This window comes from Prunus mume, linkage group LG2 (genome assembly GCF_029339155.1).
Source record: "Prunus mume cultivar Tortuosa linkage group LG2, ASM2933915v1, whole genome shotgun sequence".
NCBI classification, from domain to species: Eukaryota; Viridiplantae; Streptophyta; class Magnoliopsida; order Rosales; family Rosaceae; genus Prunus; species Prunus mume.
This window is the reverse complement of record NC_142699.1, coordinates 38442251-38466231: the sequence shown is the minus strand read 5'-3', so window position 1 is coordinate 38466231 and position 23981 is coordinate 38442251. Positions and strand designations below refer to the sequence as shown.

General features: G+C 33.9%; 2 protein-coding genes and 3 pseudogenes across 3 annotated transcripts; all 5 read right to left on the bottom strand.

Annotated features, from left to right (window-relative positions):
- Positions 1–961: 961 nt before the first annotated feature.
- On the bottom strand, positions 962–22997 carry LOC148920269 (protein ECERIFERUM 26-like; annotated as a pseudogene). The gene is made up of 5 exons (XR_016123694.1): positions 22853–22997; positions 18953–18958; positions 6511–6721; positions 6015–6213; positions 962–1690 (listed from the first exon to the last, which is right to left on the bottom strand). The product of XR_016123694.1 is annotated as a protein ECERIFERUM 26-like (transcript).
- On the bottom strand, positions 7822–13277 carry LOC148920273 (replication protein A 70 kDa DNA-binding subunit E-like; annotated as a pseudogene).
- On the bottom strand, positions 13282–13913 carry LOC148920272 (uncharacterized). The gene is made up of 2 exons (XM_089046188.1): positions 13400–13913; positions 13282–13289 (listed from the first exon to the last, which is right to left on the bottom strand). The coding sequence occupies exons 1-2, from the start codon at positions 13908–13910 to the stop codon at positions 13282–13284; spliced, it is 519 nt and encodes a 172-aa protein (XP_088902314.1). The 5' UTR covers positions 13911–13913.
- LOC148920271 (uncharacterized) lies at positions 14718–15839 on the bottom strand (annotated as a pseudogene).
- LOC148920270 (uncharacterized) lies at positions 15893–18031 on the bottom strand. Its single transcript, XM_089046179.1, has 4 exons — positions 17866–18031; positions 16366–17748; positions 16034–16171; positions 15893–15900 (listed from the first exon to the last, which is right to left on the bottom strand). The coding sequence occupies exons 1-4, from the start codon at positions 18029–18031 to the stop codon at positions 15893–15895; spliced, it is 1695 nt and encodes a 564-aa protein (XP_088902305.1).
- Positions 22998–23981: the final 984 nt, after the last annotated feature.

Below are 23981 nucleotides of genomic sequence, written 5' to 3'. Positions count from 1 at the left end.
CAAAATTATAGAAAATGAGGGAATTTTCTCACATACTCCCAAAGTGTTATAGAACTAATTAATGGAGCCTACACTTTTCAATATAAGTAGCACCATTCCTCTTTTTGAAATTTTTTTACTTGTGTTGTATAAATCTGCTGCACCATTAATTCTTGCTACTATTGATGCATTGTCTTTTATTATGCAATGTGTAAATAGGGGTGGTAATAGACCGAATATGGCAATACCATTCCCATCTCTGTTGAGAGGCTACCTCCCAAACCCGCCTAGAATTTTTGAATTTTTATTATTTTAAAAAAATCTTATATTATAACACTTTCTTTCACCTTAAATTATCATTAAACTCAATTACATTCAGTTAAATTATAAAATTCAACTCATTGACTCAAAATAATCTCAATTCAATTTCACAAAGTTAAATATATATTATATTATATTATAATCATGCATTGTTATATTATATTTAAAACTACTTATCGGGCCTATTTGGGGATGGGGATAACAATACCATCCCCGGCCTGTTTATGATCGGAGATTTATAAAATTCAGGGATCTTCGTACTTGTTCTCGATTTTTCCTAAAATCTTCCCCCATTAGGGTCGTGGACTCAATGGAAACTCGGCCCAACGAGGATTTATATTTTTAAAAAATTTTATGCATAAAAATTAACGCAGTTAGTTTTCCCCAAAAAAAAAAAAAAAACTCACTTAAAAATTGATGATTGTGTCGTGTGATAAATGGTTAGATAGCTTATAAGGCTTCAATTTAACAAAATGTGGGTAAAGTACGTGACCTAAATGTAGAGGCTCGGGATCCAACATTCAAAATACTAAAAAGAAAATGCCCTTAGTTAAAGAAAATATTAAGAAATGAACATATTCACTAAATGAGGGTAATATAGTAAATTAACAACACATTTTTTTTTTTAAACAATCAAAATAAAAAACAAAACAAGAAATATTGTCCACACATCACATTTAACACACACCAAATTCTAATTACCGCACATATGCACTCATTCAAGCTCATTCTCAAGCAACAGATCATTCTTTCTCAACTCAGATTTCAGCCCAAACACTTCTTTCTCTGGCAAAATAATATTCACCACTCTTCCTTCACCTCTACCCTCTCCAAAATCTTTAGGCCCTGGCAGCAATAAAACAGCTCCTTCATCTCCAACACCTTGTATGTTATAATGCACGTAAACCGGCTTATGCCCTTTCACTTCCAACCCATAGAAATCAGCATCTTGCCAATTCACAAACGTGAAATTGGCTCCATACACAACAAAATCAGCCACTCCATTATTATTCTCCATAGCTTCTTCTATTTGGGATCTCTCGTTCCCGGCTTGCTTGACTAGCAAGGTTGCCAACTTTTTTGGATCCGCATCTGTAATGCTGAAATCTGCCTTGACTGTGCTTATAATCTGACTGTTGCTGCAAATTGTCCTCTCTTCTGGGTCTTTTTTGCAAATTGTCACTAATTTTGGCTCCGACCCTTCTCTAACTTTGGCTACGCATTACCAAATTATGACAGAAATGAGTTCAAAAATTGGAATTTGATGAATTTGGTTTTGACCCAATATCTTGAATTGCAAGTTGTTTAGCTGGGTGGCAGTGATGGGGAATGAAAGTGTTTCCATTTTACAGTTAATGGGAGTTATCCAATGGTCACCAACTGGGTTCACCTGTTTTAGAGCATCTCCAGCGCAAGGCCCACCACTGGGAAAGGCTGCCCGGGAGCCCGAGGTAACTCCAGCGCAGGGCCCGAACAGCCGATTTCGAGGTGGGTCCCACCAGGCCGACGAAGCTGGCAAGGGCAATCTTGCCCGGCTGAAGCCCGAGTTGGATGACGCCGCTGGTCACCAAGGCCTTGGGTGACGCTGGCCACTGACGCCATCCACCGATTGCCCAACGGTTGTTTGCCACGCATGCGCGAGGGCTCTCCGATGACTTTTTCGAAACCGACGGTCCTCGCTTTTTTGGCTAAAAATTGAAAAAATCAAAAATTTGAAATTTTTTAAAAAATACCCAAAAATTCTGTATTTTTTCTCTATAAATACCTAACCATTTTATTTACTTTCCACACTAAATCTTCATACAATTTCTTCTCCATCCAATATTTTTTACTCTTTACTCACATTTCTAAAACATTCCACACCAATTCTTCATACAAACTTTTCTCCTTCCAATATTTTTTTATCTCCACTCACATTTTTCACTTCCACACCAATTCTCCATACAAACTCTTCTCCTTCCAATATTTTTTACTCTCCACTCACATTTTTCTACTACTTTCCATTTGTATAAAAACGAATGGCATCTTCTATTGAAGTCGGAGGCTCGTGGTCAACGAATGAAGATATTGCATTATGTCAATCTTGGGTGAACATTAGTCATGACCCTATCACGGGCAATGAGATGAAGTTTCATCACATGTGGAGCAAAATTCATGGAGAATTTTGTCAAAGATCGGGTTCTATTCGGACCGAAATGGCGTTGTCTAGTAGATGGAAACTTCTGAATAAAGAGTTAGGGAAATGGAGAAATGCCTTGACAAAAGCAAAGGCGAACATTCAAAGCGGTCAAAATTTGACCGATGAGGTAAAATATTTATAATTGCCATTTTAATCAATTCAATGTCACTTTTTTATTGCATATTCTATTTGTTTTTCTTGCATATTTTTTTTTTCTTGGTGCACCTTTAATTTGTCTATATTTTCTTGCATAATCAATTTTATTTTTGCATTTCAAAGTAGTTTATATTTTCTTGCATAATAATTTTTGTTTCTTGCACTTCCAATTATTTATTTTAATAGATGATACAAGCACAAATGTGGTACGGTGCCATGGGGCAAGGCAAAAAGTTTGTGCATTTCCATTGTTGGGAAATTGTGAAGGATTGTTCGAGATTCAAAATTATTCCCACTGGTCCGCCGATTGTGATGAATGAGACGCCACTCCACGATTCTCCATCAACCGATTCTCCATTGGACTCTCCAATGGAAACAGAGTCACCATTTGTGCCACGTCCGCCAAGACCTATTGGGAGAAAGGCGGCAAAGGCCAAGAGAGGGGGCACTTCGACCAATGAATGTGTACAATTATTGGAGCAAATAGCTAAGAGCACCTCACTAAGAATCGAGAGAGACTTGAAAAGAGATGAAATGGACATGGCACGAGAGGAAGCATTTGTTCTCCAACAACAAATGGCACAAGAAAAAGACATAGAGGATAGAGAGATGAAAATCATGGCTATGGATACGAGCCATATGTCTCCCGAAACAAAGGCCTATTGGAAGCTACGACAAAGAGATGTGATGATGAAAAAACTTTTCAATGACGACGGACCTAGCAATACGGATTGGTTAAATGATGAAAACCATTAGGAAGCAATTGAAACACCTTTGCCATATGTTGTATTGTTGTATTGTTGTATTATCCTTTAATTTGTTGTATTGTTGTATTATCCTTTAATTTGTTATATTGTTGTATTATCCTTTAATTTGTTGTATTGTTCCCTTATCCTTTAATTTGTTGTATTGTTCCCTTTTTTTCAATAAAAAAAGCATTACATTTAATGACTATTTATTAAAAACATTTGAGCATCAAAACAAATATTAATTAAAAAAAACCTTCATTGATTGCAAACAACACACAACACAAACCATACATAAAACCCTAATAATAAAAAGCATAATTCCAAAAAAAAACCACACACAAAATAAAGCATAATTAAAAACAAAGCATAATTCCAAACAATACCACACACAAAACAAAGCATAATTAAAAACAAAGAAAGCATAATTCCAAACAAAGCACTAATCTTGACTTCATCCATTGTGATTGCCTTTCATCTCCCACAAGTGCTCGATCAAGTCACGTTGACGTATCTCGTGAACATATGAAGATTGCATTTCTTGATACCGATCAATCATGGGGTTGTTGAATTGACCATCCCGAAGTATGGGTTCGGGCTCCAGTGGTAGTCCATTTGGTCCAATCGGCCTTTCATATATTCTTGTCAACGATGTGTTCATTGGATCGGGTTCAAACACCTCTTCAGCATCATAGTCATACTCATCCTCCACAATCATGTTGTGAAGGATGATGCAAGTCATCATAATACTCCGCAGCACCTCCTCATCTAGCATCCGAGCAGCACCTCTAATAATTGCCCAACGAGCTTGCAAGATACCGAAACACCTCTCCACGTCTTTCCTGTAACCTTCTTGAAAGGAAGCAAAGTTTCTTTCCTTCTCGGATTGGGGATTCGGAATTGTTTTCACGAATGTCGTCCACCTAGGATAAATTCCGTCGGAAGGTAGTACGCACTGAGTAAACGGTATTGTTGATTTGGTACGTGACCTGGGGGGAATGACCTCGCAATACCTCATCGAACACTGGGGATTGACCAAGGACATTGAGGTCATTCTGAGAACCGGCAACCCCGAAGAAGGCATGCCAAACCCAACAATCGAATGAAGCTACGGCCTCCAAAATTATACTTTTTTGGCCCTTCCGATTCGTACTCCCCTTGCCAGCAAGAGGAGTTCTTCCACGCCAGCATACAATCGATGCTTCCAATCATTCCTGGAAACCTCGAGCCTCGCTTTTTGTAGAAGCCGTTGCAGGTCTCTTGGCGTTGGTTTGCGAAGGTACTCCCTCGTGTACAAATTTTCCACTGCATCACAAAATCTCACCAAGCACTCTAGGACAGTAGATTTTCCCATCCTTGCAATCTCATCCACCTCCTCTGCAGATGCCCCATAAGCAAGAATCCGCAAAGCAATTGCCAGTTTTTGCTCCGGATAAGACCTAAAGCTCCAACAGCATCATGCTTTTGAATGAAGTATGTGTCGTAATTACAAATATTCATGCATGATTTTTTGGAACAAATGTGGTTGCATTCTATATCTTTCTCGAAACTTAGAAGCAGGATATAACTGGATTTGGGATTAAATAATCCTCCATGAGATTCTTACCCCGAGACTCCCTACGTCTGTCCACATTCGGGGCACGAGGACGACGGTTTTGCCTTGATTGATCCATCATACACACCGCTGCTGCAAGCAGTAGTTCCTCTTCTTCATCGACTTCCCGATCTTCTTGAGCACGTCTACGCCTTGTTTCTTCCCTTTGTTTCTGTTGCCTCTCCAACACCCTCAACAAGTTTGACATTGAGAGTAGAATGTGTTTTCTACAATCTGAGAAATGAAGGAATAGATAAGAGATGGTGTGAGAGGTTTGAAAATCAGGTCTAGTTTATAGACGGATTTAGAATATAGAGATGACACGTGGCACAATTTGAGAGGATGAAAATCTTATCAAAAATCTGATATTAAAATTTCTTTAAAATATCTGAAAATGTTATCTGACATTTGACACGTGGCACAATTGTAGAGGGTGAAAATCTTATCTGAAATCTGAGATTAAATTTTTTTTAAAATATCTGAAAATGTTATCTGACATTTGACACGTGGCACAATTTTAAAAGGAATTTTCTTGGAATAATTTTTATTAAAATCTAAAATACCGAAAATTAACTACGAAACTTTAAATGCCGTTTTGGAAGGCCAAACGACCTCAAAATGCCAAAATCTATCATACGTCATAGCAAAGCAGTGAGTTTGACTCGTGGTGTCGTTCCTTTTTCGAAATGGTATTTTGCGTCCTAATCAGAGCTCGGACAACAAATCTACAAATTCTCACTACGTCCTTTTTCTAGCTCAACCGCGATAAAATCTGTCATTTGTTCTATATCAGACGTGGCACAATTTTAGAGGGTGAAAATCTTATCCAAAAATTTAATTACAAAAGATTAAAAAAATTAATGGTTTCAACTATTAAAAAATAGAAAATAAAGTACAATGAATAGTAATTGCCTTAGACTTGTCCTAGACTTTGCCCTTGTGGGTGGAACCACAAATGCAAAGGCTGACACTATTCACGTGAATAGTGGCAGCCCTTGCTTGCCCTTGCCTTAGACTTAGCCCTTGTGGGTGGAGATGCTCTTATGGAGAGTGGGGGTGGTCGGTTTTCAAGTTTCTGGAACTTTGTGTTTGATGTTGTATAGTTTGGTAGCCTATTGGGCTCAAGAGAACATAATTTGCCCTAAGCCGTTGATGAAATCGGAAGCTGCAAAGGCATCTCCCAACACGTGGGCCCAGCTAAGACCCAATGATATGCCTCCACATCTGAAATGAGTAACCTGCAGAGAAAGCATAATACACCAAAACAAAAAAGTCTAAGGAATTAACCTAATCAATATTCTGTTGTCAACTCAATGATAAAACCCTGCTTGCTATAAATAGCCTAATTTAGCAAGATATTAAAGTGCTTCAAATATTATGATATATATCCTGCTTGCTATAAATAGCAACAAGAATAACTCTATATATCATATCATTTCATGTACTTCAATCAAAACAAGCACATAAAAAGAGAGAGAGAGAGACTTTTTTTGGGTTATCAACTTAAGTTTAGTTTTATGTATGTAAAACTTTACCTGGAAGAGAACAAGTGGGGAGAAGAATAGTTCAGGTCCAATGACTTGGTTTGAAGCAAGCAGCTTCTGGTGAGACAAGTCCATCTCTAGCCATTCCTCAATGGTCTTGTCACACTGGGCTTCAAGGAACGTCGCCCCACAATCGTTACACTTGAGATAGGGCCGGCCGGATTTGGATCTCCGAAACCGTCCTCATGCCCGGTAGTGTACACTAGCAAAGGTGCCCGCACGATGTTGTGGGTTTAAGTTACGAAATAAAGACTAATAACATGTTCTATATGTTGCTTGTCATCTTAAAATATTGATCAAATTTTGGGAAAACTGAAAATGCACAATAACAAATTAAATCAGGGATATAATTAACTGCAATCATTAAGTTTTACTAAAGGTTTGGCATTTGGGAATTAAGAGATTCCAGTCGACAAAAGTCTCTCTTCCGACAGTATAAGCAAATATCATTACAAAATCATTTATCCTTCAAAAAGGATGGAAACAGTTTCATAATATTAGAAAAATCAAAAGGGGAATTTAATAATTTGTCGATTGTTACAGTGGTTTTCTGGTCACAGGTTGCACTTCTAGTAGAGTGTCAAATTGGGACAAAAAACTTTGAAAAATTAGGCAGAATCTTTAAGAAATTGTAACACAACATGGTATACAAACTTTATAGATGCAGAAATCATTTTGTTGCAAAATTACCTCACTCAACACCTAAAAAACATAGAATGAAGACAAAAAGCAAGAAAAAAATTGAAAAATTGCAATTTCTGATTTTCTATTCCCAAAACTGTCCAAATATGTTTTTCTTTGCAGTGTTTTTATATGAGATGCCTGAACTTCATTAGTCCACTTCTAAAACAAAAGAAAAATCTTGGAAAACAAAAACAAATAGAGATAGAAGAAAACAAAATATCAGCCATCATCAAAACCCAAAGCCAAAAATCAGAGTCAAAGTTTGACCAATAGATCAATAGTTGGGAAGGGAAAAAAACATTCAAGAATTAAACTGTTATTTCTTAATTACATCTATAGCCTAATAAAGCAAAATGGACACACACCGACAATAGCACAACTATATAGAAGTACATTCTATGAGCAGAAAATATAGATCAAACTCTGTTAGATGACTTACAGAGATATATATACTCATTCATCAAATAGCTGTTGTGCAATATGAAACAATGGTAGTACACACAGAGAAAGAGATCATCTTTTTCCCTTCAATCAATTACACATTGTCACTCTCTCCCCACGTTGGGAGTTGTCAAGTACCTAATTACCAAAATACTTAAAAAGGATTCACTAACATGCTCAAATATTGTAATCATCTAAACCTATCATTACAACAACAAATTAACAACCTATTATAGCAGAAAAATCATTACAGAATCAATTTGGGCAAAGAATGAAAGGATTCAACAGTATGTTCAGAAATCCATCAGCAAGTCATTAATCTATTAAAAAGTTTAGTGGATGCAAACAGTGCTATCATGAGTTTAGGCTATTTATATATACATTGAGATGCAAACAGTGCTATCATGAGTTTGGACTATTTATATATATACATTGAGATGTAAACAGTGCAATCATGAGTTTGGCAAGCTTATGTTGCAAAACATAAACTAACATCATGTTTAATATGCTGCTTGTTATGTTAAAATATTGTGCATATTTTAATATATCAAGCAGCTATTAAAACATCAAAATATGAGCAGCCTTAAGTTGCATATTGTTCAAAAAAACTTGTACATGCGTTTATCTATATTTTAATGAGTAGTGGACATGGATTTTTCTTCTTTGATGCTTTTGGTACAGGGCTTTTGTTGTTGCTGCATTTGTTGTTTGGTTGACTAATGCCGTTTTTTCTCCTTTTTAGAGGTTTTAGCTCAGTTGGCATAAAGTCAAAAATTGGGAAGTATTAATTATTATACAAATTTATAAATAAACCCAATCCTAGACATGTATTTATAAAAAAACCCAAGCACTATTTAAACATAGAAACACACCCAAAATCAACCCCAAAGTTAACTTTTTGGGTGTGTTTATAAATGGGTTTTGAGTGTGTGTAATGATGGTTTTTGGGTGTGTTTATAAAGTGTTTTGGGTGTTGGGTTTTTTTATAATTTCAACCTCCATTTTGGGTGTTTTAGTGAAACTCCCTAATTATTATGATAGAATTAAGTTTAATAAGTAAACATAAAAAATAACAATGAAATACTTTGTGTGTAATGTGTGTATCAATGAGATGAATGAATTGAAAAGGAAAGAGCACAAACTCTGATGTGGTAGTAGGAGAGGTGGTTTGAACTGCTTGACTGTTTTCTTCTTCAAACCGATAATTGGTAAATTGTCAGAAGCTGACACATTTTCTTCTCTGGTTTGCATAGCAACAGTTTTCTCAGATTTGTTTTCAGCTTCAACATCACTTAGAAAGATGTAAAACAGAGTGAAAAGAAAAGTATTAGTAAATGTTTATATAAAAATATCAATACAAATGAGTTAATTGTTATGTAAACTCTAACCTTTTCAGTTTTTTACTTGTTAAAGAGGTGAGAAGAGCTCTTTTCACTGCAAGTTTACGTTTCTTTTTAAATTGGCCTCTTCTCTGTAGAATTGCATGTGGAAACTCTTGCTGGTCAGTATAACCTTGTTGAATAACCAATTCATTGCAAGAAATTCCAAATAATTGCTCACTGCTTTTCCAATGATCATAGCATTTGTTTCATCAGTTGAATCCTCAAGAACTAAACCAACTTTAAACCTGTATGTAAAATTCATGTAATGTTTAAATAATCTAAGATATTTGTGTTCGAAGTTTATGAAAAAATAAGATGAAACTAATTGCTAATATTTGTATTACCAAGGGAGAGGAATTTGATTATTGTGTTTAGGACACAGAAGTTCATCACTGTGGGCAATGGATCTAAGTCTGTTTGAAGCAGGTAATGGACATGCCTTATACCACCATCCACTACGCGTATCAAAACGTGTAATGGCTGCTCTACATAAAATGAAAGCATCCTAGAACATGTTTAAACAGACTTGTTAATAAAATGATAATAATTATAAAACATACAACAATAAGAGAAAATCGAAATAAATTCTAGTTTAAATAATTTATAATGTAGTATGTTAAATTAAGAATAATAGGGAGATAAAGGGAGGAAATTGGCTTTTTACCTTGCATAAATCCGGATCAAGAACATTCAACTCTTGTACAGATAGCTTTTTAGCAGTTTCTAATTCCTCAGGCTTGATCGGTTGAATCGAAGAAGGAGGGACCATTTTAATAGCATCTACAAAAGTGCCAAAGTTGTGTTCGTTTTTGTTGTTGTTTTTTTATATATAAAAATGAGGTGATTAGTTTCGGATAAAGGAGGAAGAAAGATGTATGTTAGCATAAAGAGGATAAAAAATCATACGTCATTTTGTATGTATCTAATTCTTGTATATCCGGATCGATGAAAATCATTGTTGACACGCTACTGTTCAGAACGGTTTTTCCTACACATTTGTAAACTATAAATCAGATTTTTTTTATTTGAGATGAAGTTTGAATAATGGAAAGAAAGGAAAATTAAGCTGAATACCTTGGAATTGTTTGACTTTAGACTTGTGAAAACAGTGATTATTGGTGGTGCCAACTCTTACAAAGCTTGGAAATCAAACGCTCGTGCAGTGTCTCCCCATAGCGTTATTCTAACATCTTCTTTCCTGGATTATCAAACATGAAACAATAAATTAGCAAGAGATATAATGGTTTGAAAATGTGCACACATTTTGTTAACACATGTACCTGATATTTTGAATGTAAATTTCACATTTGGTTTCCAACCGTCCATTGCCCACCATTTTTTCTTCTAAAGGTTGTACAGCAGTAATGTGTCCCAAAACATCTGCAATTTGACAAAGTAGTATGATAAGTTTATAGAAATGCATAAAAATTGTTGATAAATATATATTATACATAAATGCATATTTTTGGAGAATATGTAGAGTATTACCTGTCAGGATTTCATTTTTGTCTCATGCGAGTGCACAACTGACCATAATCAAGAAAATAAAATTGATGTCATGGAATTTGGGGATAAACACTTGACAGTTCGGTGAAAACGGTTCTTGTATTGAAGAACAAATGGGCAGCATGCGGAACAACTTTGTGTGATGTTTTGCTACGGCCGGAGTGAAAATGTGTGATCTCATAAATACAACCAGCTTTTATCTTTGCACCAATTAAATCATAGTCAATCTCTTTCACAATGGCTTGAATCGCATCTGCCTACATGTTTGAAAAAAGAAGGAAAAAAAATTTAGTATGAAACAAATTATATTTGTAAACAACCTAGTTGAAAACCAAATATTAGAAGTAGCATCGATCTTTAAGCATTTAGACGAAGCAACTTTGAAACAACAGTGAATTTAAAAATGAAATATTAGAAGCATGATTGATTTCATGCATTACAGTCATTAAATAAGAAAACTTAATGAACCAAGTTAATATCATCAAGAAAAAAGTGTTAAAAGAAGACAAATATAGTCTTGAGACTCGCATGCACAGGAAGATGGCTGTTTAAATGATCGTAGATGCATTTGAAAGAAAGAGTATACGATCAAAATTTACCTATGCAAAAGTTCCCTTAAACAATCAAGATTTTTTTATATTTTTAAATTTCATTTTTAACCTTTCTTAGCCTTGTAGATTTTGCTCACTACCTTCCTCTTTTATTTTCCCACTTCTACTTTTTTGTCTTCTTTTCGTAAACCTTGGATTCCACTACTCAAAAAGAACTTTATACATTCTTGAAATATTAGACAAAAGGCAATGTTAATCTAGAGTGACTTCTACCACTACAACACTAATAACATGATATTCACATGATATTCACCTTTTTAATCACAAACAGAGAAGAAAAATCATGGAAAACAAATCCAAAGAGCTATGAACCCCTAAAGTATAGCTATCCAAAAAAATTCAAGGCGGAAATATTTACTTCTTGTCAATCAAGCTCATGAAAAATCAATTCCTTGTTTGGACCCCAAAATTTTTAATCACAAAGTACATTTTCAACAACAGATTTTGTTTACCCAACAAAAAAATAGAAGGAAACTATATAACTATTTGCATAAATAAATAAATCATACGCTATTATTTTCAGTAACATAGAGGAATAGAACATAGAATTGAAAACAAAACAAAAACATTTATTAAAACTGTATTGCAATACATAACACAACAATTTCTTTTGTTTCTATATAATATCCTAATCTCCTTTGTTTCCATGGAAAATTGGCATTTTTGAGATAAGGAAAAGCCAAAGAACAATTTCATTAACACACACTGAAAAGCATTATCCTGAATTGAAAACTTTCAATTCCCATATCAATATCAAATTTCAAAAAGTCCAACTTCTAAAAACAAAATACATAAAAACCAACCCATGAATGAAAACAGCATAAAAAATAACCCAAAAAAAACATAGAGAATTGCACCAAGATCCATGATCCATCTATTTATACCATCACTCTATATATTAGCTTGCTTTCAGAGCCTTCAACTGTCGAATGAACATCAAACCACTAAAAGAAAGAAAGTCTCTTGACAAAAAATCTCCCAGCCAACAAATTCTTCATATGGAAGAAATACTTGGGAATGGAAGGTATAGTGCTACCACCCTTCTCTTTCTTTTTCTCTTTGTCACTCACACAAACACATATATTCTAGTGTTCCAAACAACCAATACTCTAATAATAAGAATGAAACAGGGAGCACGGAAGGCTGTATGAGTGAGACTATAAGTAAAGAAAGAGCTGAAGCTGTGAAGAATGATGCAGAACTACCACTCTTCAATTTAAAAAGAGTTTTAGCTGCAACAAACAACTTCAATGTAGCGAATAAACTGGGAGAGGGAGGATTTGGCCCTGTTTATAAGGTGACACTTTCTAAACTGCTTGATAAATAAACTATGAGAACCAATTTGGAACGGAAGAAAATTAAAAACAATTTAGGTTTTTGGAATGGATAAGGGTGTTTAACAAAAGCTATTACGTAATCAAGTGATACATACACATATATACAGGTCTAAATTATTGACATTGGCAGGTGCTAGATTATAAAATTTATAGAAAAAATGAATGAAAAAGACCTATATTAAGATGTAAATATTAATGCTAAGATTATATAAGAATTGTTGAACTGAAATAAACTATTAGGTAATTTTGAAACATAATTTAATCTACTTTTACCAAATATATTAAGCGACTCTAATATCATAGTAGTAAATGCTTGAGGAAAATTTAATCCAGTTGGATTTAATTCTTTGCAAATGAAGTTTTCATAATTAATTAAGAGTGGTGATTTCCCCACTCCTTTTTCTCCTATTTTATCCACTTACACTCCTTTTTTATAACTAAAAAAAGAGTGTAAGTGGATAAAATAGGAGTAGGGAAATCATTGCACTTAATTAAAACTGAATGCAATTTTAGGAAATATATCAGTTAACTTTAAAATCATAGTAGAAAATACATTAGTAAAATTTAATCTAGTTGAATCTAATTGTTTGCAAGTGAAGAAGCTGTGATAACTAAACTGAAATAACATGAATAATAAGGAGATTTTCTCACCATTTGATCAACCAATACATACACTGTAAACCACCGAATTGATCATCATATCCAATAAGTTTTGGTCTCCAAATTCTACATACACGGACTTTAATCTTCTTGTTAAATTGAAACGGCTGTAAACCACGGATGTGAACGAAACTCATTGTATCATAAACCTGAAAATAAAAAATATATTTTGTTAGTATAAAAATGTATACAGCAATGTATGAAAATTGATATAAAAAAATATAGAAATATTTAACCACAGATGGATAAAAGTTGAAACCTGATTGTAAATTTTGAAGAACATCTTTGTACACTATGTTTTTAGTGTATTTGTTAGGCGCTTCTTTATTATTGTGTATTATGATTTTAAGACCTTGCCTTGATGTAACTCTAGATAATGCAACATAAAGTTGCCCATGGGTGAACACAGGTTGAGAAAGATACAGTCCAACTTGTTTTAAAGATTGGCCTTGACTTTTGTTTATCGTCATTGCATAGCATGGCCGAATTGGGAATTGGCGCCTTTTAAAAATGAAAGGCCATTTGTTTTCAGTTGCTGTAAGGCTGATTCTAGGTATGAAAACTCTATGGTCAATGTTGTTGCCAGCAAGTATTTTTGCTTCAATAATTTTATCGTACAGTTGGGTGATAACTAATCGTGTTCCATTGCATAAACCCGAAGATTGATTTAAGTTTCTCAACAACATGATAGGCATTCCTATTTTTAAAGCCAAACTATGTGAAGGCAGACCATTGAATTCAAGTTTATTTAGAAATTCTGTAGGGTACATAATGCTAAGGTTTTCAAAATTTCCAGACGATGAACATAAAGAATCTGAACTCAAATAAGTTCGTTCTTGTCCGGGTAATAAATGAATTGCATAATTATTTATCTCTGTTACAGTTGTGTTTCTAGGTGTCACAACAGCTCGTTCCCTTAAATAGGCAAAATTGTCAAAAATTTTGTCAAAATCTGGGTATGTTGCTGCAAAAATTGAATGAATAGGATGTGTGTATGAATGAATGAGTAAATCTTCAGGAATTTCAATCCAAGATGCATCTTTATCGTTTGGATCATCTATATCAACAATTTGACCATCACCGATGCGCAAAATCCAATCTGCAAAATCACTTATTTTCTGTTTTTCTTCAGCACTTAATCCATTTTTTGACAGCCTCATATTTTCTTTTAAATGGAATATTTTGAAAAAAGGCCATAAATAGGAACTGTTAAGAGAGGCATTTATTATTTCTTCTCTTGTTCATCCTGGAATAACTGATAATATTTGTCTAAAATCACCGCCTAACAAAAAAAGCTTGCCACCAAATGGAGCATTTTCATCTGAATTGTTCAAATGCGATAAAATATCAGAAAGTGATTTGTCCAATGCTTCAAAACAATTGTTTATGATTCATTGAGCTTCATCCCAAACAATTAGATCGGCTTTTTGAATTAGTTGGGCAAGGTGAGTTCCCTTTTTTATCTGACATGTTGAGCAATTGTTAACAGTTAAGGGGATCTTAAATCTAGAGTGAGCTGTTCTACCACCTGGTAATAATAATGATGCTATTCCTGATGAAGCAACAGCCAAAACAATTTTTCCTTGAGATCTAATTTTACTTATTATTGTATGCCACAAAAAAGTTTTTCCTGTTCCTCCATGGCCATAAACAAAAAAGAGGCCTGGCCTTTTTTCATTCACAGCGTTGATGACACAATCATATACATCTTTCTGACCTTTGTTGAGTTGTGGCAGTAAAGCTGAATGTTCTTTTTCCAAATTATGATAATCATAATTCAATTCTTCTCTCAACAACTTGTTTCTAAGTTCTAACATTTTATGTTCATCAGGCATAGGGAGATGATGATCTTTTAAAGAGCTGGATGATACATTGAAAAGCTGCTCTAATTCAAACAAAAGATAATTTTTTAATTCAAATTCTGGCAAAATTAGATTCGGCATTGAAAAAGTTTTTCGTAGTTTGTACAAAATGTCATCACACATATTTTGCCAAGAAGTGTCAAAAAGGAGTTGAGGATTCCCTACATCACAAAATAAAATGATTGTAACAAACAATTGCCTTAATTCAGAACATGAGGCAATATTCACTGCATCTGTTAAAGCTTCAATCCACTCTTTATCATCTCCTAACAAACCTAGGGACTTGCATGCAGCTTGGTATGATGGTTGTATAATGCCGTTAACAGTTTTTATGTCATCAAAATGAAAGGCTCCTTTTTGCAAATTTAAAAGCATCCTTAAATAATATAATTCGCCAGATGCAGGATGTACATGAGCTATTCTACCTATGGATCCCTTTTTTTTTCTAGGTTTCCACATCTTACTGCGAGAATCCCACACAAATTTTGACGGCAATTCTGCATAAGTTAGAGTTCGTGCTTCTTGAAAAGTTTTATTGGCTTCAAACCAACTTGTTAACATTGTATATTCAATACCTTTTTGATTAACAATTGATTGAAGCGATCGATCACCATTGAAAACAACATTTTGTTCTAAAGGTAGATGTATTGGCAATCGTTCAACAGCAGGTTTTCTAGAATGGATAGGATATTGAAACAGCCTCCAAACAGCTTCATATGGAGAGATGTATCTACAATTAAGGTAGGCTAGTATTTCATCTTGTTGGTTCTTTTGAAAAACTACTCTAGCTCTGTCTGAACCTTTGTTTATATATTTGAATAGATATTTTATGAGCATCGATTGACAACAGGATTCAACATTTATATGAGCGTTATATCTCAGTAATAACACTACAAAGCTGTTATCAATATGTATTCCATTTTTAAGCACAAATTTTGTTGCATCATCACGACGCTTATACACAGGAAAACTATTTGTTTCAAAAATTGTTTCGCTTTTGAATTGTTTGGGGAAAATTTTTGAACATTTACCCTCTCGCATGCACGGAGAATTAGGATTTATTTCTCCGCAGGGACCGTGGATCATGAATTGATTAACAATATCATGAAGGACAGGATCCACAATCTTGTCTGGTAATTCAGCAGAGATGATAGAATCTATATCAGCCGCTGAGAAACATTTATAGCTTTGTTTCAACCAGACTAATATGTGAGAATGCGGCAATCCTCTTTTTTGAAATTCGATTGTACAAACTTCTGTTGTTGATCAAGCAAGAAAACCAAAAAAATACTTGGTCAGCTTGATCATGTTCAAAAATGATAGAAATTGAGTACAACAGAAATTCTAAGTTTTTAAAATTTACCTGCCTCAGTTTCTCCAAAAGGTTTTCCTGATCTGATATAATTGATCATATCATCAAGTTTCATTTTGAACACTCTTGAAACTACATCAGGTCTATCTTCTGGTTTGTATCCGGGTTTTTTATCAAACTCTCTTACAATTTCAGGCCACTTGATATTGCAGGTAAAAGTTATAAATAAATCAGGATGTCCATACTGCCTGCAAATTGCCATAGCATCTTGATAATTATTAACCATATATCTAGCACTTCCAGTATAGGAGCTAGGCAATATGACTCTTTGGCCTATGTTATTGGCATCATTATCACCCTTTGAAATTGCATCATAAATGCCTTTATAAACCTCACTTCTCAAATTTTTTTGATTTTTCCTAATGTAATCCAATCGATCTTCTTCAAGTGTTGCATAAGCGTCCACTAAAAATTGTTGGAACAACCTTCCGCCTTTTAATAGTGTGTCCAATTGAGGCGCTCTCTCTTGAATCTGATAAGTTATAAAGGCTCTCATAGGAATTCTTCCTCTTTTAGATTCACGACCTTTATAACCATTGTTCCATTTTAAATCAGGTGTGTACCCATCTTCACCGTAAGGAAAAAGAATAGGATATTGTAAAGACATGAATTTCGGATTTAATTTTGTGATGCGTTTTAACCCTCCATCTTTAAACTCTATAACAATATCTCTATTTGAATCAAAAAGCCCTATATCTCCCACAATCAAACCACCAATTTCATCACATGTTGGTTGTTCATATTGTTTATTACCATTTGGCTGCCTACCCAACAATGTGATTTTCAAAGGAGTGAACAAACCTTGTTCAAATTTATCTCTGACTGTTCTAAAAAGTTTAACCAGTTCATTTGATTCATCAAACATTTTAATCAAACCCTGCACAATGTTTTGATCAAGCTTTTCATTCTTTCGGTTACAATTAACTGCGTGAAGGCGATTCATTACCTCATTATGGGTGTCATATATGTAAAGCTGGGCAAATTTTGGACATTCACCCTCAGGAGGCAGCAAAGAGCCCATTAAATGATGAACTTGACCACTAATTTTAAAAATGTAAGGGCTTGATCCATTGTTAATTGACTGATCAACTTTGGCTCCGATTGAAGTAAATGCAAACATAGAATTATATACCCGAATGTTCTCTCTGAACAACACACTTTTTTGGCCTTGATTTGGATCAAGTAAACTTTCCAAAAATAGAGGAGTTGGTTTTGGAATTGGAAGTTTGATCCTTCCTTGTTGGCAACAAAGAGTGAAAAGAAGCTCATTGTTTTTCGATTTTTGTTTAATGGATTCTTTTAACCAAAAAAGTGCACCACAATGAATGCACTTATAATTCATCTCTCCCAAATCCACATATCCTTCAATAGTTCCTATAGAAAAAAGAAATGTGGAATGAAGAGAATAGAAGACAGAAACGGAGGTTATCAGCAATAGAACAATACGGTTTGAATTTAGGAGAAAAAATTCAAGTAAAAAAGAGAACCTACTTTGCTTGTTTCTCTGAAAGAAGGCCACTTCACCGATTTGATCAGAATGGGCAAATTCAACCTCATACGCAGTTGTTTGAACTGCGTTGATATTGCCATACAATATATTTTTAACGCATTGTTGTCTTTTGTTCTGGGCTTCTGGAATTTTTTTATGGCTGGTCATAGAATTTTTTTCGTGTTGATGATTATTTTCATTGTTTGTGTGACAAACATTTTGGGTAGGAAATTCTATACCAGCTGAAGTGCTAGCACCAGAGTCTTGTTGTATGGCCAAACCTTGTTGGCTAAATCTAAGGCTTTCAGATAGCATATGAGTTTGACCATTGTTTTTATAATTTGGGCTACAAAATTTTTTCGCTTGATGGCCATGCTTATGATCAGCACAACAAACATTTTCATCAGAGATTTCTGTACCATTTAAAATGGCGAAACTATGAGCTTCGCGCATGATCGAATTTCGTTTGCTATTTCTAGTCCTTTTGTGCATCGTGCACAAAAATTTAAAAACCCAAGCAATAGACTGAAAACAGGAAAGGAAATAAAACATGCATAAATAAACTTTCAAGTTATCAATTACACTTAAATCATAATTAAGCAAAGCAAATGCACAGTGATATTGACAGAACCACAGAAATAAGAATTTTTAAATGCCATAATATTTGATAATCAATAAGCTACAACCACTATGCATAGTCTTTTAAAAAATGAATGAAATACTAACCTGTAGTCAGAGAAGCTATCAAGCACTTCCAAAAACAGCAACACAAAAGTAGGATTACAACAGCTATCTAAAATACGAAGACAGAAAAACAAAATTAGATCAAATCAACACAGAACAACAAAAAATCTGAATATTGAACAAATTAAAACATGAAAATATGATTATGTGAAGTGAAAACTGGTTTTTTTTCAAATTGCTTAAGAGGAGAAACACATCTTAATTGGTTGAAAAGTAACCGATACCACAAAGAGAAAACTGAATAAACACATCACAACTTGTTTCAAAATCCATATGCATGCAAGGCAATGTAGAGCAATGTTAAATGTTCAGTAAAAAACAAATTTCATAAAACAAAACATCGACCAAACCCTATATAATTAGTTAAGCCAATATGATGAATTTGTTTTTGTAAATTAGTTTAATGAGCCAAAGACATTCTAGATTTTGGACAACCTGGTGATCCCTAATTAGAGCATTAGAGCCACATGTGCTACATCTTTGATAGTATTTTGATATGTATGGCCACCTTTTTAACAAAAATTCCATCCTCATTGCTAAAAATTGGTGATCTTTTCCAAGTTTAAAGTTATTTCCATCATGAATTTAAAAAATTATTTTTATTAAAAAAAGTTCTTTCACTAACTGTATTGGAATGGAAATGTTACACTGTGTACTTAAAAACAGTTAGATGCGGCATTTGAAATAAAGAGTATACAATTATTGATTATAATATCATGCTTTTTAATAATGTGTTGTTTAATTTGAATAACTTTGATGCATAATAATGAAGCATCATCTAGCTGATTTGCATGAGTTCCTACTAAAACGTTAATGCATATATTATGTGATCTACAGGGGATGCTTTGATATTAAACTTGTATACCAATAATTCATTATTAAGAAATTAAAGAAAATATATATATATATATATATATGGCTTAATGATCAACACAAATGGAGAATTGATGCCATTGGCTAAGACAAAACGGAAAACAATTAATTTCTGCTAATTTATTATAACCAAGAAACTCACCTCTTGCTTAACAGAACCAAAAGCAAGACCCTAACAACTTGATTTGAACCAGCAAAATACCACCTACAAAACATCAAAAGAAGACATGGTTAAGAAAGAAAAAGGAGAAAAAGGATGAGAAAACTGAAAAAAGAAGAAGCGCTTCTTCATATATCTATCTAAAGCGAAAACATCAAATGCATCTAAAGCCAAAACATCAGTTTAAATGTGTGACCATCGCAAAGCAAATTTGGAAAAAAGGCATTAGGCACAAAAGTAGTTTTCATATTTTTGATTGATTGAAAACAAATGCTCAGTTACACTCAAATCATTCATATTGATAAGTTCTTTCGTAAATACTCCATATTGATAAGTTCTTTCGTAAATAAGGATTTTCTTGACATGACTGTTCTTCTCAAATAAGCACTCAAGCTTGGTTGATGGCAGAGGAGTCAGCTAAGAAGATTATAAACAAACAAACAACTCTAATATCTCTAACATAAAATTATCAAATCAATATATAAATACTAATGTCAAGCCTAGTTAAACCGATATACACAGTTAGCACATTCGACTCAAAACTGATAATCAATCAAGCCCACCAAGTCAATAAATCAAGTGAAATGTTTACTGAGAACCTCAGGGGAAAAACATTCAAAAGGGCCAAAAAAAAAAAAAAGGCAGAGGAAGCATTTTATGCTCCACTTACAGAACTTTTTGGGTGGCAAGATAATGAATTTTCTAAGCTAAATGTAACATAATATTTATCCAATTTCGTGCACTCAACATAGCATCTTATTCCCAATGCATATAAGTTGATTATATATCAATTCCTGAGTTGGCAACAAAACAAAATCACTCAACATAGCATCTCAGGGATTATATACCTCAGGGATTATATGTCAATTTCTAATGTATATAAGTTGATTATATATCAATTCAGGGATTATATATCAACATAGCACTCAACATAGCATCTCATTGCTACATTATTGATTCTACTGGAGGCAATTCTTTTGAACATAAATCAAACACAACAAAACAATAATTATAAAAAATTAAAAATTAATTAAAAATTAACAAACTATCACTATATCAATCGAAGGGAGTATTCTGAGTTCCCTTGATTAATTAGTGGCTCTGTTTTATGTGGGGTTCAAAATAGAAAAATAAGCATAGGAAGCTGGATATTATTTACTTTGGCTTGCTTATGAAGTATACGATTTAGTATGCGGTCCCGGCCATTTTTGAGGTGAGAAAACAAATGGACAAACCAATCATTCTTTAAAAAATCCAACAGGTGATATGTTGATTCTTTTGTCCCTGTTTTCCTTATCTATCAGTTTCTTGATTACTTCAACCACATAATTACATAGCCTCAAAATACAACCAACCAACCAACTTTAAGCAAAAACTTAAATTTCAGGATTCTAACAATGTAACTGCAAAAGAATTCTAACATTACAAATCACAAAGCATGAAACTTAAATTGAATCCATACAACCAAAAACCAATATGAAATGCACAGTGAAATCCAAGTACAAAGGAAAACATGATTAGACATTCATGAAACACAGAACTGAAATCAGAGCGTTACCTAAGAAAGAAAGAAAAAAAAGGAAGTGCAGGGTTTCTTGCAAGTCATGTTCATCATGTTCATGCTTTTCAAAATCATAAACTAAAGTGAAACAATATGCGGATGCCATAAAAACAAATGCAATTTAGGTAAGCGAAAACTGAGATGGAGAGAAAAGGAAATTTATTAATTTGTTTTGCTTTGCTAACAATATCCAGAAGACACACAACTAAATTAATAAAATTTCAGATGGCAGTTCAACTATTTTGAGCTTAAATATTCAAGGAGAATAAGCACGTAAAATAATAATGGAAAAAAAAACTCGAGGAACATGCCACTGATTTGTGACATGAATATAAGAAAGAATCAACATCTTCATAAAGACAGTTAGAAATCCAAAATGGTTGAAACTGCAAAACGAAGATATAGTTCTTTTTCTTCAAAAATCCCAACTTCAGTGGTATAAAATAAATAATTTATTGCACCCTTAATCTTCGTATCAGAACAATCAATTGACAGCATGATTAAAAAAGGGAAATGCCAAGCCAACAAAATTGCAAACACAGTATGAATAAACACATGGCTGGCACATCAGCACTTTGAAAGAGGCTGTTGCATCTTAACTTTTCCCACTCGAATATTCAATCGGTATTTGAAAAGGCAAGTCCCCAATTTTTAGATGATCATTAAATAGATTGAAAAGAATACTTCTAACCATCAAAATTCTGCATCCTTAACCGAATAATTGACTATAACTTGTCATCCTCACTTATATTACAATATACCAGAAGCAATGGCAGTAATAATTGAACCAACTGTAGTCAATGTTTTCCCTAAGAACAAATCATTAGCAACGCATTCAATGAGTGAAATATGAGACCCTCATAGTGTAGCCAGAACTGGCTGCAGAGAGATTGTGAAATCAAAGCAACAGACGCAAAAGCCCCTTTTCTAAAGGTGGCTAATAATCAAAAGGTATTAAAAGCTTAAAACGAAGGTTTGGTTTGAACATTTCATATCAACTATGGTATTTCATCAAGCAAGATATATAAAAGAATTGCCAGAAAAACCATCACTATATCAATCAACAAAACGATTAAAAAGGAAGATCAAAAGAGAAACCCAAGAATTTCAATACTTTGCTAAACTCAAAAAATTCTAATTCTCAACATATGTCTGTTAATTGATCAAATAAAGACCAAAAAATAGGCTAAAAAGATGAGGAGATACATACCCGAAGACAAAGGACGCAAGAACTTGTAGAAAGGTGCCTGAGATGAAGGTTGCAGAAACAATGGAAAATATCACAACGAATAGACACAATTTCATAAACCGAAAGGGCCGCTGGATTCGCATCTCGACTCCCCAAACGAAAATCAACGGCCGCCAAAGCATCTCCAAGAGGGAACGAAAATCTTCCATCGCTTGCCCCAACCACTAGTTCAAATCAACGATGAACTCTCATCTCTGAGCGAACGATACGTCACCGGGAAATGATTCAAGGAGAAGGGCAAAAGGAAGAGCAGAAAAGATATAGTGGAGGGCTTTTGAAATTTATGTCAAGAGAAAATAGAACGTATTTCAACAAGAAATGAGGGGCATTTCGTCATTTCACCGTGCTTAGGAACAGTGTTTAGTTGGATTGCGCTTTAGTATATATATAATATAATTTAGCCAAGTGAATGTAGCTTCTTTCATGCGCACTATGGTTAGCCCTTGGGCTGCTTGGCTACTAAAAAGTACATCCGACTTCGGTAATCCGGCCCGACTGATGAAAGCTTAATGCCATAGACCAAGTTTTCTTGGCCAGCCAAGACCATGGCCTGAGATATGAGAAAGAGGAAGTGGGTGTCTTAAAATTATTAGTTTGAGTTGGTTTCCTAAAGTCTGTAGGTGGCAATTTGAGAAAGAGCAGCACAGCATGGAGTTTATATATGAAGGTGAGGACTGACTAACTAGTGAGGCTTTTATGAGTATAGGTGAGAAAGTTAATGGATCTTTATTGCTCATGAAATGCCAATTGGTTGGTTCAGAAGAACAGTTGAGAGCTTTTTCTGTCTTTTTCTAAAAAACTTTGGCTTTTTTCAAAAGTGAAAATTTTTTTTTGGCTAAAACCTAAATTTACTAATTAAATTTCACTTGCCCAAGGTTGAGAAAACAAGCTACATTTAGTATTGTTAAATGGACTTATTTGAAAATGGTACTTAGAGCATCCATAATGGGCTCCTTAAACTACCTCCTTAGACAAATTTTAGGGAGGAATAGTAAAAATGCAACTCCAACCACGCTCCCTATCCACCTTCTAAAATAGGGAGTCTTCTAGGAGCTCCTAAATCTGAAGAGAAAGAAATGACTCCTAGTGGCTCCCTATAATTTAATACTGCTTTATTTAATGAGTATTTTAAACCTTTATTTAATGCTAACTAATTTTTATTTTATTTTTTAATAGAGATGGATCAATCAAAAAAGAGTTATAGCATTTATGACTCTCCAAATTAAAGAGTATAGTTGGATTTGAAATTTTTTAGAGAGCTCTTAAAATAGTTTTCTTATATTTTTAGCTAAATTTTAGCTAAGAAATAGAGAGTGTCATTGTGGATGCTCTTAACTTGGTAGTGTTTGTGTGAAAAAAAATCCTCATTTTCTTGTAATTTAAACTATCGTTTTTATTAAAAAAAGTTCTTACTATTATAAGTCCTTCCAACTTGTTATCGAAAAGGAAATTGTTAGGCTTATCACATTTTTATACTATATTGTGTACCACTTCTCTAATAGATGTGGGCCCCATTGTATTGGTGAGCTCC

Bases quoted from the DNA above. Each gene is read 5' to 3' on its own strand.
- LOC148920270 (XM_089046179.1), bottom strand. From the start codon at position 18,031: ATGACCAGCCATAAAAAAATTCCAGAAGCCCAGAACAAAAGACAACAA. The intron at 17,749-17,865 runs GTAGGTTCTCTT...TTTTTTCTATAG, and splicing joins CTTTCAGAGAAACAAGCAAA to GAACTATTGAAGGATATGTG. The intron at 16,172-16,365 runs GTAAATTTTAAA...AATGTTTCTCAG, and splicing joins TTTTGGAGAAACTGAGGCAG to CGGCTGATATAGATTCTATC.
- LOC148920272 (XM_089046188.1), bottom strand. From the start codon at position 13,910: ATGTACCCTACAGAATTTCTAAATAAACTTGAATTCAATGGTCTGCCT.